The 16,659-nt window shown below is 40.0% G+C and overlaps 1 protein-coding gene across 3 annotated transcripts in view; it reads left to right on the top strand.

The window, feature by feature from the left end:
- The first annotated feature begins 6,955 nt into the window (after positions 1–6,955).
- gigyf2 (GRB10 interacting GYF protein 2) overlaps positions 6,956–16,659 on the top strand; it is a 160,757-nt gene continuing 151,053 nt past the window's right edge. For all 3 annotated transcript variants that reach the window (XM_073040855.1, XM_073040853.1, XM_073040852.1), the window contains exons 1-2: positions 6,956–7,057; positions 16,294–16,352. In XM_073040855.1, coding sequence (XP_072896956.1) covers positions 16,312–16,352 — 41 coding nt within the window. In that variant the 5' untranslated portion in view covers positions 6,956–7,057; positions 16,294–16,311. The remainder of the gene's footprint in view (positions 7,058–16,293; positions 16,353–16,659) is intronic.

Raw genomic sequence — 16,659 nt, 5'->3', positions numbered from 1 at the left:
GGACCACATGTAGTGTATCTAAGTTTGCTGATGACACTCAATTGAATGGAAAAGCAAATTGTGCAGAAGATATGGAGAGTCTACAAAGAGATATAGATATGTTAAGTGACTGCGCAAAGGTCTGTCAGATGGAGTACAATGTTGGTCATCTACTTTGGAAGGAAAAATGGAAGATCAGATTATTATTTAAATGGTGAAAGATTGCAGCATGCTGCTGTGCAGAGGGACCTGGGAGTGATTGTGCATGAATCATAAAAGGTTGGCTTGCAGGTGCAGTAGGTTATCAAGAAGGCAAATTGAATGTTGGTCTTCATTGCTGGAGGGAATGAATTTAAGAGCAGGAAGGTTATGCTGCAACTGTACAGGGTACTGGTGAGGCTGCATCTGGAGTACTGTGTGCAGTTCTGGTCTCCGTACTTGAGGAGGGATATACTGACTTTGGAGGCGGTGCAGAGGGGGTTCACCAAGTTGCTTCCAAGATGAGGGGGTTAGACTTTGAGGAGAGACTGAGTTGCCTGGGACTATACTTGCTGGAATTCAGAAGAATGAGAGGAGATCTTATAGAAGCATATAAAATTATGAGAGGGATAGATAAGATAGGGGCGGGAAAGTTGTTTCCACTGGTATGTGAGAATAAAACTAGAGGACATAGCCTCAAGATTCCGGGGAGTAAATTTAGGACAGAGATGAGGAGGAACTGCTTTTCCCAAAGAGTGGTGTATCTGTGGAATTCTCTGTTCAATTAAGTAGTGGAGGCTACCTCAGTAAATATATTTAAGAGATTAGAAAGAGTTTTGCATAGTAGGGGAATTAAGGGTTATGGGGAAAAGGCAGGTAGGTAGAGATGAGTCCATGGTCTGATAAGCCACGATCTTATTGAATGGTGGATCAAGATTGACAGGCGGGATGGCCTACTCCTGCTCCTGCTTCCTATGTTCTTATCTAAATCAAATGAATCTTTGGAATACTCCTGCTTAAGAGAGCTGTGGAAATTCAGTTAATGGGAATATTCAGGAAAGAGATTTGTTTTTTCTTCTTCTAAACATTAAAAGAATCTTATGATATGACATTTGTGCAAGAAAGGTCACTTCTGATCTTATTGAATAATGTGTCAGACAAGAGGGGCTCTACACATCCTCCACAGTCAAGAAAGCTTATCATTTACTCAACTTTCTGAGGAGGACTGAAGAGAGCCTTCTACATATCTGAATCTGGAAGCATCCAAATATGTACTACAGGAACTGTACTTTGGTGACAGGAGGGCTCCTCAATGGGTAGTTAAATCTGCCGGATGGATTTCCAGCACCTGCCTACCTGCCATCAAGGATATATATATGGAGAGGTGCAAGAAAAAGGCCAGCAATATCATGAAGGATCCCACAATGCAAGATAGTGCTATTGAAACATGGTGTTGTGGGCGGCTTACAAAACTTCTAAATATACTTCTGAATTACTCTCACTGCAATCTGTGGCTTGTAATTTCCGTTTAAGCAACATGCTTTTGAATCATCTTAATGAACTAGCAATTGCACGATCTTCAGAAGGACTCGACAAACTTAACTCTCAAGCATGCTGGTATGGGACCTTTAACTGGACGAAGGTACATTGCCATGGCCGGAAAGGAGGGAGGGGGGTGGACTCCAAACCAGGCTGAAATGCTGAGGAATGAAACTCCCTCTACCTGGCACCTTGTTAGCAAATGTACAATTGCTGGAGAACAAGATTGAGAACCTAAAGACAAGATTGCTGCATGGGTGGGAAATGATGAATTGCTGTATTCTGTTTTTCATGGAGACAAGGCTCACTCCAGACATGCCAGATACATAGGTAAGATCCGTGGGCTTCGTGATGCACCAGATGGACCGAACTGCTAATTTGGAGAAGGCATAAGGTGGGACATCTGTGTTTCATGATAAGCTCTTTGTGGTGCTTGGATGCAATGGTCTTGTCGCAACTCTTGTTCCTCCAGCCTGGAACATCTGGTAATTAAGTGCTGACCATTCTACTTACCAAGAGAATTCTATTCCATGATCCTGACCATAGCTTACATACAGCTAAAAGCAGATGTTAAACAAGCACTCGATGTATTGAATGCAACGATTATCAAAGAAGAAACAGCCTACCTTACCCCTTTCAAATCATTGTCGGGGGCTTCAATCAGGCTTGTTTGAAGAAAACTCTCCCCAGTTATCATCAACATATCACCTGTAGCACCAGGGCTTCCAACACATTCAACCACTGTTACACTAGGATTAAGAGTGCCTCCCGTTCCATACATAGATTGCACTTCAGAAAATCTGATCACATAGCTGTCCTCCTCCCACTTGCATACAGGCAGAGGCTAAAGAGCAAGACTCCAGAAATAAGGACAAAAAAGAGGTGGTTGCAGGAGGCTGAGGAGTGGCTACTGGACTTCTCCGACTTGGTAGACTGGGCTGTGTTCAAGGACTCATCAGAGAATCTGTACGCATACACCATGGTTGTCATGAACTTTATAAAAGCAGTCATAGTTGAGTGTGTCCCCACAAAATAATTCAGAGTTTTCCCTAAACTGAAGCCCTGGATGAACAATGAGATCCACGTTCTGCTAAAGGCCAGATCAACAATATTCAGGTCTGGCGACCAAGTGAGGTCCAGGTAGGATCTCTGGAAAGCCATCACATGCGAAGTGGCAATTCCGGACCAAGCTAGAATCACTGAAGGATGCTCGACAGCTGTGGCAGGGCTATCTCCTCCTAGAAAGAGAAATCAAGCAATATGGGTGACAACAAGGTTTTGCTCCCAAATGAGCTCAATGTCTTTTATACTCAAATTGACCATCAAAATATTGATTCACCTTCAGAAACCCCCACAGCCCCTGATGACCACGTGATTTCCATCTCTGAGGTTGACATGAAAGCATCCATCAGGAGGGTGAACCCACGGAAAACATCCAGTCCAGACTAGGTACCTGGCAGAGCATTGAGGATCTGTGCTGATCAACTGGCTGTGTCTCTAACCTCTCACTTTGGCATTTGTAGATACCCACCTGCTTCAAGCAGGCTTCAATTATACTGGTGCCTAAGAAGAACGCGGTAACCTACTTCGATTATCGCTCTGCTTTACTCGCTTTATACTTATGACTGTGAGGCTAAGCACAGCTCCAATGCCATATTTAAGTTAACAACAACACTGTTGTTGGCCAAATCAAGGGTTATGAAAAATGAGCACAGAGGAAAGAGACTGAAAATCTGGCTGAGTGGTGCCACTAAAACGACCTCTCACTCAATGTCAGGAAGACCAAGCCGATGATTATTGACTTTAGGAGGAGGAAACTCATCTGGGTATCAGAGGTGGAGAGGGTTAGCAGCTTTAAATTACTTGCTGTTATCATTTCAGAGGACCTGTCCTGGGCCCAGCACACAAGTGCCATTACAAAGAAAGCACGGCAGCACCTCTGCTTTCTTAGAAGTTTGCGAAGATGCGGCATGTCATCTAAAGCTTTGACAAACATCTATAGGTGTGTAGTGGAGAGTATCTCGACTGGCTGCAACACAGCAGGTACGGAAGCACCGATGCCCTTGAATAGAAAATCCTACAAAAAGTAGTGGAGGCGGCCCAGATAATCACAGGTAGAGCCCTTACCGCAAAAGAGCGCATCTACACAGAGTGCTGTCGTTGGAATGCAGCATCCATCATCAAGGAACACCACCATCCAGGTCATGCACTTATCTCGCTGCTGCCATCAGGAAGAAGGTGCAGGAGCCTCAGGACTTGCACCACCAGGTTCAGGAACAGTTATTCCCTCTCAGCTATCCGACTGCTGAACCAGAAGGGATAACTTCACTCAACGTCACTCGCCTGCTCACTGAGTTGCTTCCATAGCCTATGGACTCACTTTTAAGGGCTCATCTCATATTCTTGATATTTATTGTTTGTTCATTTATTTATGATTATTTCTACATTTTCCCTTTCTTGTTGTATTTGCGGTGCTGGTTTTTTTTACGCTGGATGTTGTCTGCCCTTTTAGGCAGGGTCTTCCATTGATTCTGTTATGTTCCTTGCTTTTACTGTGATTGCCTACAAGAAAATGTTCTTTGATAATGAATTTACTCTGAACTTTGAACAAACTCTGCTCATGAACTCTCGGTCCTACTGCCATTAGGGAAGAGGATATGCAGAATTCACACCATGAACACCAGAGTCAAAAAAAGTTACTTCCCCTCCAACCCGTCAGACTAATCAAACCTCCACTCATTAGCCTAGCACCCCTCTCCACCACCACTACTTTATCATTTCCTGTCAGTTATCATAAGTAGCATCACTTTATGTCAGTCTATGTGCATAAGCTGATCTTATGTATTTATATTTATTGTGTTTTTTATGCTTCATCAAATCATGTTTAATTATCATTCAGACCACACATGAATACAGTTGAATGAGACAGCTTTCCTCTGGGGCGCAGGTGTATAACAAACATTCAAGATGGTGAAAGAGAAAAACACACACGTTACGCAAGAAAACACATGTATAGTCCAAGCAACATTCAAATTGATGGTACAGCTCCTGGCAATTCAGCCTGTCATTCCACCGAAAACTGGAGGGCAGCACTGACAGGAGGGGCCAGCTCCCACCTGAGCACAGACTCCACACTGCACCACCTCCAGCATCGCCTCACCTGGACTGCAGCAGCAGGCAAGCCCGTCTGAGGCCCTATCCTCACTACAACTGTGGCCATGCTGCCGCCTCGTTGCCTGTCACACCACCAGACAAATGAAATGGGCCTGTGGCATCTCAGATTATTAATGTCCAACAGGGACTTGAGATCTCAAGAGAAACATCCAGGACAGTCTCTTACGGTTACATTGCACTCTGCTTTCGTGCACCAACTCCAACGTCTTCAAGTAGCAGGCAGCAGCACGCTCTGCACCCAGGTCAGCTCTTCAGAATCTTCACCGACCCGACTGCTGGCTTCTCCTCCTTCCGGCTGTTTGCCAGCTTCTCCTACTCCTAGCCGAGCACGGGCTTCTCCTTCTCTGGCCCAACCACCAGCTTCTCCTTCTCCCAGCCGAGTGCCGACTTCTCTTTCACCCGGCCGCCCACCCGCTTCTCCTTCACCTGGCGGAGCCCCAGTTACTTCTTCTCTGACTCATCTGCTGGCTCCTTCAACACCCCAGCCAATGGCTCTGAACAACAAGCAGATCACTGGTGTGGTAGACCAGCTGTACGGGCTGATCCTGCAGTACAGTATAGCACTTTGATCATAAAAAACACATTTTAAAAAGAAAAGTGTACCTTTGGTTGGCCCCCGAGAAGCTGCTGCATTTGAATGTGCCTCTATCTTACTGGAAGTATCAGATCCTGAGTAACAATCATTTCACTCTCCTTTACCCTACACCTGCTTCTATTTCTTATTTGTTTATTGAAACATGTGTTTTGGAACCAAGGGCAGAAATGGTTGAGGTAGGAGTTTCCAGGTATGATTTCTGTATTTGAGAGTATGTCTATTAAATTTGGAATGAAAGTTGAGGGAAAGAAGAGGTAATTAATGTTGTCCCAAGTTTGCATGAGCTATATTTATACAATTTTTTTCTTTTTAGTGTTAGTTTACCTGTTGAAAAGTAACTGACAGTTCCAGCTGCAAAAATTAGACCTCTTCGGATTTTTTTTTCTGATGGGAAGTATTCCATGCTGAAGCATATAGGATATAAGTTCTGGCTTTTTATTGAGTCCATGATTACACCGTTTACTGTTGTCTTGACTGTCATTCCTGTTGAGTAGACAGAATCAAAGGAATTGGTTCTATCTAAAACATTTAATGCAATTGACTACCCGCAGGAATGAAGAGCAGCACATAGAATGGGCAGTGTGGGTGCAAAAGCAGGATGTTGATTACCTGATTAGTTGCCTTCTGTCCTACCAGTGTAGCAAGCAACTATTGAGAAAAAAGACAGATGTGAAGTGTAACCTGTTTGAAGGTGAAATTTAAGGAAGAATGCCAAACTTTTGTATGCAGATTTAATTTTTAACTTTAAATACCCCAGCAAACCTAGTAGAAATTGTGGGTAGTTGTGAGGCAAAAAAACTTCAAGGATATCTAATACAAATACAATCTGCTGGAGGAACTGCAGCCTTTGTACCTCCCAAAAATCTTGTTCATAAATAACTTTTTTTTGTAGAGATTGCATTTGTTGCACCACATGAATGGGAGTTGAACTACATCTAAATTTTTATCAGATAAAGGTCAGAATAAACATTCTTAAATAACGAAAAGACCCAATTTCAAAAAAGCTTTTTTTTGGTAAAAGATATACAGGAAATACAATCGGCGTATTTATCATATGCCCAGGCCTGCGCCCTGGAAACCTACCAAGGCGCAAATCCATGTTCTCACGAGACTAACGGATGCCTATAATTTATCATTAATATCCTGATGAAGGGTCTAGGCCCGAAACCTGATCTATTTATTCATTTTCATAGATGCTGCCTGTCCTGCTGAATTCCTTCAGCTTTTTGTGTGTGTTGCTTTGGATTTGCAGATCTGCAGAATCTGTGTTTAATTTTGGTACTTTTTTTTATTTACGTTCATCTGTCATCAACTTAACATATTTATATTAAACATAAGAGATTCTGCAGATGCTGGACATGTTGCTCAACACATTAAGACGTTGGAGGAACTCAGCAAGTCGGGCATCATTTATGAAAAAGGTCGAGACACTTGGTCAGATTGCCATCAAACTGACACATTCTGTTTAAAGTGCATTGAAGCTAGCGTTGTTTCCTTTCAGTAGTACAACCATTAAGTGTCTTAGAGGTACTTCTTGTAAAAATGAAGCATACTCAACTACAAGAGTGAAGTAGTTAAACCTCCCACGGATGAAGTCAGAAAACCGAACCCGGCGGAGGAAGGCGCATGCGCACTGTTAGCCGGGCGGGGCAAAGGGGAGAACGTGCATCCGTAAACGTCGAGTCGATGCGCACATCACGTGACAGCTATTATCCGCCATCTTGTCGCCGAGGAGAGTAGAAACGCTTTGAGCGTGGCTGCGATAAACCTTCCTGTTCGCGATTAGCGCAGGTAAAACACCGGCTCTGGTGATATGACAACCACAGGGCGCTGCCCGGCTGCGGGTCTTCAGCCCAACAGCCTGCCAACCAACCTACTCTACTGCTCAACGCTCCCCTCACCCTCAGCCCGGCCGACCTGTCCCAGCAGCTGGCCGGGCCGAGGCGGCTGAGAGGGGAAAGCCGACATCAGCACATGGTGCAACCGGAGAACCCGACCGCCCCGAAACCCCCACCTACCCTCCTGCGCACCAAAAAGACCGCGCCCTCGAGTAGGGAAACCCACTCTGAAGTAGTAGCATCTCGAACCGATACCTTACACGGGAAAGCGGCCTTCTGAAGTAGGCTTAAAAGAAAGTGCTTGCAGCAGGCAGGGTGTGTGGGACCGTTGGCGATGCCTCTCTGCCCACCTAACTCACTGCGTTTGTTAATAAGGAGGCTGTAGCTCTTGAACTGACTTGAATTCTATACTGTCACAAGGGGTTACAGTGAAGTTCTAGCTTAATGTGTTGTTTCAAGTCTTGCTTTACTTGTTCTTTAACTCCTCAAAATAAAATACAAGTATTAGGATTGATCTCACCGACTTTTAAATCTGAATTTTTGTCAGTGGTGTTTGCATGTTTGTGACTTGTAAGTCTGTTGACGCTCAAGCATTGCAGTAATTGTGTTTTGACATTTCCGATGTGGTTACAGTATCTAAATGGAAGGACAAATAGAATTTTTTAAGTATAGATGAATCCTCATTCTCATAATTTTAAACGCCATAATCCAGATTCTACATTATTTTTCAATAAACATTGTTTAGAATTTACACAATCATACTTTAAAAATCCCATGAGGTATGTAATGATGTCACAATCGTTACCAGCGATCACATTGGAGTCTATTTTTGATGGAACATTTCCAAGTTATCTACTTAAACTTGTTTAAGTCGCACTTTATTGTTCTGGATTGTTTGAATTTTTGACTTGTAGAAGATGTTAGTATCTAGAATGCTTTATTTGTTGGCAGCATGGCTTTGAATTAAGAACATTCTGGGTAGTTTTAGTAAATCTGTTCCCATGGTTGACAGTGTGCTATGTAATTGGTAAACGGTATGTAACATGTAGAATAATTTAGTGCAAATCTTTAAGCCCTTCATTTCAATTGCTTTCTTTTCCTGTTTGAAAATGATGTAAAACATTGATATATGTAATTGATTTTATGTGATGGTTAAAAGTTAGCTGTCAGCAGTTTTCTGACCATACTGTATCTTCAATGACGAGTTTTGAATTTGTTACTGTAATATTGATCTTGCTCATTATAGGTTTATCTGCTGCTAAATCGGTTATTTTCTGCATTTGTTGGAAATGTACTCCCTACTATATTTAGTTTAAAACCAGTGGAATAGAATATCTGAAATTGATGTAATATGAATTTTTTCTGAAATACAAGGTTGCTGATGTGTTGCAGTTCCTTGTTGCGGTGACTTGTGCTTTCTTATGGATGCAGACAGACCTTTTTACATACCCAGCTTCTGTTTTCTCACTCTTTCCCCCCTCCTACATCCTTTGAAAAGTTCGGTGCAGTTGCAGATAGTATTTCCCATTTTACTGTATTAAAGCTACATTGTCAATTTGTCAGCTGATCCTATTTTCAGAGATTTAAAGCACAGCACATGCAGATGTGTGAATCTTTCTTGAATGCGTTTTATGAATGATTACTGACTTTCTCTCACCTCGTATGCTCCCTGGCCTGCTGAGTATTTTCTGTTTATTTCCCGGGCTTCCAGACTCTGAAGTAGTTGTTTTTGAGGAGATAATTATACTACTTTCAGCCAATGCTGAAATTAAAATGCTATATATCTAAGTCTTGCCATGGTGAATGTTAAATTTGCACGTGGCACATTAAATTTGAAACAACAAATTCTGAAAATTTCTCAGTGAATTAAACTAAACCATTGTAGTTTGCTAAAATTCTAGAGAAAAGCAATATTTAAAAGGCTACAATTTTTGGGGGGGTTCCTTTTTGCCATTTTTATTCTGAATCTAAGCAGCCATAAAAATACATGATTCCCTTGGAAGTCATGATCTGTATATTTGTGTAACCTTCTAATATCCCATATCCATGTACCAGTCTTTCTTTTCAGAGACCAGCTTGGAATTGGGGCTGGGAATGGGCGGTGAGACTAACATTTACTTTCCATTCATTATTGCACTCTGTTGGCCTTGCCCACAATATTCACATTAGTTTCTCTGGATAATATCTAGTTTAGTAAGCTCTTTAATATGCTATATGTGGGAAAAAATTGGGTTACTTATATTTGTTTATATTATATTTATCATAAAAGCACCTTGACAATACTTTAACTGGTAATCTGCTGAGTTTTACGCTGGTGATTGGAGTGGAAATAATTGAACAAACTGTCTTTATAATTGGATTAAGCAGATAGGAAGAATTCAAATCAGTTTACAAAACAAAAAATATAGGGAGCTTTTTACTTAGACTTGTAACATCAGTAACATAATACCGTAAGTGAAATAATTAAGAATTTGTATGTACAATAGAATCTTTTCTTTTAGCCTTGGCCATGTAGGCGATCATCCTCATCTGGGTAGTCAATCTCATGTCAAATTCTGTGGCTGGACATTAAAGGTGGAACAGTTTCTTATGGAGCTCTTGCGATTTTTGTGGCAGGTAGTACTTGCGTCATAGTTTTGCACCTTTTTCCTCTGGTTCTTGGAGTCTGCTTGCAAGCTTATTACAGAATTATTTTTTAACCTTAGAGGGTGATTATTTCTGTATCGTAAATCGATGTGGAACTGCTGTGCAAAACAAGCATTCTACATACCTTCACACCTTCAAAGGGACAATAAAATCAATTAAAAGCCATTTAGGTAACAAATGTGAGCTGAGCCCTTGGAGCTCTTTACTAAATGCAGTGACTGTAGCATATATACTGCTAAGTGTAGTCCACACAAATGGTTGCTGCATTTGACTGAGGAAAGTACATATAGGCCCCAATGAAAGAATTGTGTTCATGATCTCTGTAATAGAGCAGGTGGAGGCAACATTTGCATAGACTATTGCCAATCAGTGGGTGGTTCTTTTTACTACTTTTGGTACTGGTTGTCATCTTATGTGTGTTGTAGGCATTTTTTTCTTCCTTTTTCAATATTTTTATTAATTTACATTTTTTGGCAAGGCAGAATTTATTGCCATTCCCACTTGCTTCAGTTGAAGAAGGCCATTTCATATGGAAATTATGGCTTGACCTATTGCTTTTAGTCTGGGATCACAAGTAATGGGATAGAGAAAAGACTGCAATGCTGGAAATCTGAAATAACAATGTGCTAGAAAAGTTCAGCAGGTGAGGTGGCATCTGTGGAATGAGGAACAGTTACTGTTTCACGTTGATGGTTCTGATGGAAGGACAGGAACTTGAAATGTTATCTGTTTCTCTCACTTTCTTCAGATGTTGCCTGATTTGAGAATTTCCAGGATTCTGTTTTTCTTATATGAATGGTGATTTCTTATTTCTTTCACTGAGTGACATTAATAAACCCTTGTTGGGATTTTAATAGCAATCCATTTCTGCCAAAGTCTCCAAATCTGTTGGAAAGATCGGTGAAACTGTGTTGGCATCCTCCTCCTAGCCAGCATCCTCTGCTCCAAGGCTTTGGTCTTGTTCAGGCAACTTTGGTGGATTGGCTGTTGTCTGCATGCCTTACACCGGACTCCTGAAAGAATTAAACTACTTGTGGAAGAGAGGTCCAGAATAAAGGAAAGATTGCTTCATTGATGTCCCAGTTCTTTGAGCAAACGTAAAACCCTCACAAATTTGTAGCAATTCCATACAATTTCTTAACATGGAATAGCAGATTCCTTGGGAGCTTGAGTTTCATTGGCAGTAGCGCATAAAGTCAATGCACTAAAAAGCACAGCATCGTAGGTGGCCACCACACTACTTGACCTGCCAAGCTCCAGTTTCCTTGCCTAGTACTGAGTTTGTAGATCCCACCTTGGAATTCTCAGAACCAGAACGGATACAAATTGGCTTCAACCCTGAGCAATTGCCAGAGAAAAATATTTATTTAAGATTTGTATTTGGCAACAAATTAGTCATATGCCCAGCCTAGTCAGTATGCTCGTAAGTGATGTTGCAAAGTGGGCCTAGCTCTAATATAGACCCTTTCTTTCTGAAGTCTTTGTTCTCACTTGATGTGGTCTTCCTTGTAGCAAGATGGATGACAGTATAGACATGGACTTGTAACAAGAGTTGTTGCATTTAGGATCAATGTACATTCTATACCATGTCAGTATCAAAAGGTGAACAGGAAAATTCCTCGTGCTTTTATTTGTTCAAGGTTAGAAAAAGTGTATTCCTCATTTTTGAGCATACAAATACAACTTCTAAGATCTGATAAGTTACATTTATCTACATAAGTTACAACTGCCTTTCTACCCACAGGTAAGCCATTTCATTCTAAGTACCTGATCACCTGTGATCACCTGTTTTAGGCTTTCCTCTTGTGTCTCCCAGTTTGGTTTGGGCATACAAATAGGCCACTGATTCATCGAATTGAGAGAGGCTTTTAGTTCATGAGGCTTTGAGCCCATGCCCACCAGCGGTCACTCACACTAGTCCTACATTAATTCCATTTAAAAAAATGTTCTCCCCTTTCTCACCATACCCATGCTGGTTCTACAACTCATGGGCAATTTAGCCAACCTTCATGTCTTTGGAAACTGGGACAGTTGGAAGTAACCTGTGTTGTTATAGGCAACATGCAAACTCCATTCGGGTAGCACCCAACATTGGGGTTGAGCCCAGGTCTCTGCTATTGTGTGGCAGCAGCTATACTAACTGATCAATTGTTCTTCCCACCCCCCCCCCCCCCACTATCCCAAATCATCATGTGTATGCTTCATTCTTCATAGCTTTCTGTAAGTCAGCTAATTCAATACCCTTTCTGCAATTGAAGCATTGGCCTTCATTTGCATGTACCTTTGTCAACAAATGCACATACTTCCTAAGGTCTCTTCATTTTTAAACCAGAGTTGTTCTGGTTTATTTGGCATTGTGACATCCCTTGGAAGCCTGAGTTGAGTATCTGACATTGTGTGCCCATTGGCCCTGAATTTACTGATTGTTCACTGCTTCTGGATTACCTTTAATTTTAAAATTTCCATCCCCAATCCTTAAACCTTTTATTGTCCCATTCTGTGTGACAATTTTCTATTGTCACATAATCACCATTTCTCATGAGTGTGATCCCATCAGTTTTTGACACTGCGTTCTTATTCCTCAGTTTTGGTGATGTTTACTTCAGCCATGTATGGTGGTAAATTGCCTTACAAAATCCCTTTAACTAAATCACACACCATAATTGTATTTTCATGAAGCAGGTTTCTGAAAATGTAGGTTGCTGTTTGGTTTCATCTATCGAGTACATTGACTTGCTGAATAAACTAGAAATGGTTGTGGGCCTAGTGATTAACTTCTGATTATAAATTAAAGAAAACATAATTGGTGCACATGTTGTCTACCATTTTTCTTTAATTTTTATTAGGTATCCAGCTTTAAAAGTGGCTTCTTTTTAATAAACTTGTACTTAATATTGCATCATTATTTAAGATGTTAGATGTACAGTAGTATACTGGTTATGTTCACTTATGTGATGGATACAATAGTCATTCTTCTCATCTACATACCGTACTGCATTGTACTTGTTTGTTACTTATTATTTTAGAATTTTTTTTCAAATTTCCTTGTGGTGTAATGATCGTTTTCCAAGATGTTATTTAGGTAGCATTTTGTCTGTTTTCAACAAGCTTGTTTTACACAATGCTGCTAACTAAAAATTAACATTTCACTTGCCCATTACTCTTATAATGGAGAAATAGGCAGGTTTCATGTTAATTAGATGTATTTAGCTGACATTGATTAACATTCATGGCCAGAATTGACTGCTATTCCTGATTCTCTTTCTTCCCCCCCCCCCCCCCACTCCCCGCCCCCTTCATTGGTGGAAAGTTGGTCACAGTTGAAAAGTGCAGGCCATAGCCTCGCTTACTTCCTGAACCTATAAAGTTAACATTAACTTTATTGGTTCAGGACAGGAGTGTGATAGGCTATCGATATTTTTTTGTGTAATTGATTGTAGATGGAAACACATTCAAAAATTAATTTTGGGCAAGTAATATTGGAGGGCAGAAGGTTTTACTAGAGTACCTTGAAAGTTTCATACCCTCTGCAATATTGGTTCTGTCCACATTACATTATGACCAAAGTTGCTTTGATTCTGAGTACTAAATTTGATTTTTATTGCATAATAGCAAATGATTTTAAAAATAATAAGATGAAGTTCAATTTTGAGAGGTGAATTTTCAGTCTTAGGATCCCCCAGCATACTTGAACTTAAATATTTTCAAAGGTACACACGGTAATATAGAGCAACAATAGTATTTAAAATTAGGTGTTGTCAACATCTTAAGGGCCATTGAAAGTGCTGGACATTTTGGAGACCAAAAATTAATTATGCAGCAGTTTATGTGAAGCAATTTTAGGAAAGCTAAGGAAACCACTTGAATATACACTCAGTGGCCACTTTGTTAAGGATAGGAGTGGAACTGGGTGTGGGCTTCTGCGATAGCCCATCCATTCAAAGGTTTGACAGGTTGTGCATTCTGAGATATTTTGCACACTACTATTGTAACATGGTTATTGGAAGTTACTGGAAAACCCTGAACATCCTCTACATAGCACCATCCAGAGACAGAGAAGCAGTTTCAGCGACAGGTTACTGTCGATGCAATGCTCCTCAGACAGGATGAAGAGGTCAATACTCCCCAATGCCATTAGGCTTTACAATTCAACTGCCAGGACTTAAGAACTTTTTTTAAAGCTATTATTAATGCTTTTTGAGTTAGTGATTTAGATGCATATCATATTATTACTGAGTTAAGTATTGTATGTAATGAGTTTTTGCTACAACAAGTGTATGGGACATTGGAAAAAATGTTGAATTTCCCCATGGGGATGAATAAAGTATCTATCTATCTATCTATCTATCTATCTATCTATCTATCTATCTATGTCACCTTCAACCAGTTTGGCCACTTTCTTCTGACTTCTTGTAAACAAGGTCACTTTTTTGTTTTTTTGCACAATTCTCTTTAAGCTTTAGACACTATTGTGCATGAAAATCCCAGAACAGCAGTTTCTAAAATACTCAACCTACCCCATCTGGCAAGATAAAATTTTTTCCCCATTTGGTCTGAACAACAACTGAAGCTCTCGACCATGTCATCACTTTATGTATTGAGCTGCTGCCACATAATTAGTTGATTAATATTTACATAATAAGCAGGTGTACTTAATAAACTGGCCACTCAATGTATATGGTGACATAAAACATTGAATTGACAGAAGATTGAAAGTTTTTCAGTTCTTTTAATTGTGATTTGCCTTCTGTTGTCTCCATGTTCATCTATTGAACTATTTTACTTAACATTGTGAATAATTCCACTTGGATAAAATTGTAATGATTCTGCTATCTGTTAATTAGACTCAATTGTTTGGGACCTTTTCTCTCTGCTACTTGCATAGCAGCACCAACGGTAGTATTCTGGTTGTTTTTTTTTACTTTGACAGGTATTAATGGCACCGCTGAATTTCAAAGCTTATCTGGTCTGTCTCGGTACCATATCCAATGCAGACATTGGTGACCGTGGTTTTCCATACAGATCTATCCCTTGTTCTTTGGATGACTTCCATTTCCTCTATGTGTAGCCACCTGGCTAGGCTTTTGATGTACATAAGCCGAGGTCTTCCTCTAGGTTTGCTCCTCTCGATCTTTCCAGAGAGTATGAGTTTTTCTAGTTCATCTTTCCACATGATGTGTCCTGGGAATCTGAGTTGTCTTTCTCTTATTGTTGGTATGAGTGATCTAACTGCTTGGGCTCTTCTGAGAATTACTTCATTTGATGTGTGTGTAGTCCATGGTATTTTTAATTGTCGTGTAGAACCATAATTCAGCTGCTTCTAGTCTCTTTGCCATTGCTGGGGAAATGGTCTCTGGTATCTTAACAGTAATCTCCGTATCATCAAGTATTTGCTCCATTTTAGCATTGTCAATTGGTAGAGTTGTGTTGTAATGCACCTACATTTTTTTGCTTGTTAATTTACTTGGATATCATCTGGCAGAGGATTGTCTTTCTGGTAACCTTGTGATGAATGTATTGTGCAGATTAGTTGCAGAAGGTTATATAGCACATCACATCTTTTGTATTAATCACTTTACTTATTTTGCATTCTTGTGGTACAGTTTAGCATAAATCATATTTTCAGTGGCTTTGTTTTTGGAAGTAGAAGTATTAATTCTGTATTTGGTTGTAGGTATTTGAACTGAATTCCAAAGTTGCTCACAATTGAGTTCTGCCTTTGGGTGAAGTTCTTCAACCAAAATACCGTGACTGTTACCAGAACCACTAGTAATCCATGCTTTTTTTTGCTATTCTATGGATTTTAGAAAAGGAAATACCATTTTGGAATTTCTTCTTGTTAGTAACTTTTCTGATTGTACTAATGTAAGTCATCCTGAAACTAGTTTCTGTCCTCAGCTTAATCACACTAGAACAATTCTTCATAGCGTTCTGTTTAAGTGCATCTTGTTCTTCATTATTATGGAAAATACTTTGGTTTGCCATCCACTATGCATTCTGACTTGTATTTAAGTATTGTTTCCCCTGTATAATTTTTAGCACATCTGCTTATTCAACTATATTTTGAAATTGAATTGTGACTCTGTGAGGGTTGATATTATTTGCTTTACCTGCAAGATTCTGTCATTTGTCTTATTTTTCTTTTGGACTTACAGTATTTATATAACCAACATTTTGGTATCCCCTCCACTCACTATACTTTAAAGTGTTATTGGAGCCGTCAGTCGAATCCATTAAGGTGTTCCAAATTATCTATATTCACTTTAAACTTAAGGGGACAAAATAGCTAAACTATCTGTAGAGTAACCTACCTTTCAAATTGTCTTACTCACATCGGAAGGCAGAAAAATGCCGATTGTTCAAACAAAATAAGACTAATCGGCAATGTTGTACATCTCTTTGTATTGTAGGTAGTAAGCTTAATTTTGCAATGTGCCTCTTGACACTTTTATGACATAGAAGAAAGACAGGTTTGAAAGACAGGAAAGAATGGTTTGTCTTTTTAAGTATTTTGTCAAGTTACTTTCATTTTTGTTTCCACAGTGAATTGAGTGACAGAAAATGGCAGCAGAAACACAGACACTTAACTTTGGACCTGAGTGGTAAGAAGTCTTATTATTTTGTAGTTAGTTCATTTTTAATGCTGGAAGCATTACTTACCTGGTTTCTGTTGGTCTTCAGGGAAAATTACTTTTTTATATAATGAACCATGCTAGACTTTTGACAGTAAAATGTTTACTTTGACAACATTAAATGCATTCAACGTGTAGCAGATAATTAGTTTAGATTGTCAGTGTGCCACCTAGAGAATTTAATGTTTGAGAAATCTCTATTCTGTAGAGGGCATGTCACTGGGTGGCCTTCAGCTTCTCAATTGCTAACGTGGGTCCTATGCTTTTGTAGGTGCAA

Source organism: Hemitrygon akajei, chromosome 3, assembly GCF_048418815.1.
Source record: "Hemitrygon akajei chromosome 3, sHemAka1.3, whole genome shotgun sequence".
Lineage (NCBI taxonomy): Eukaryota > Metazoa > Chordata > Chondrichthyes > Myliobatiformes > Dasyatidae > Hemitrygon > Hemitrygon akajei.
Note: the sequence above shows the minus strand (reverse complement) of the source record. Positions and strands in the feature narration are given on the sequence as shown.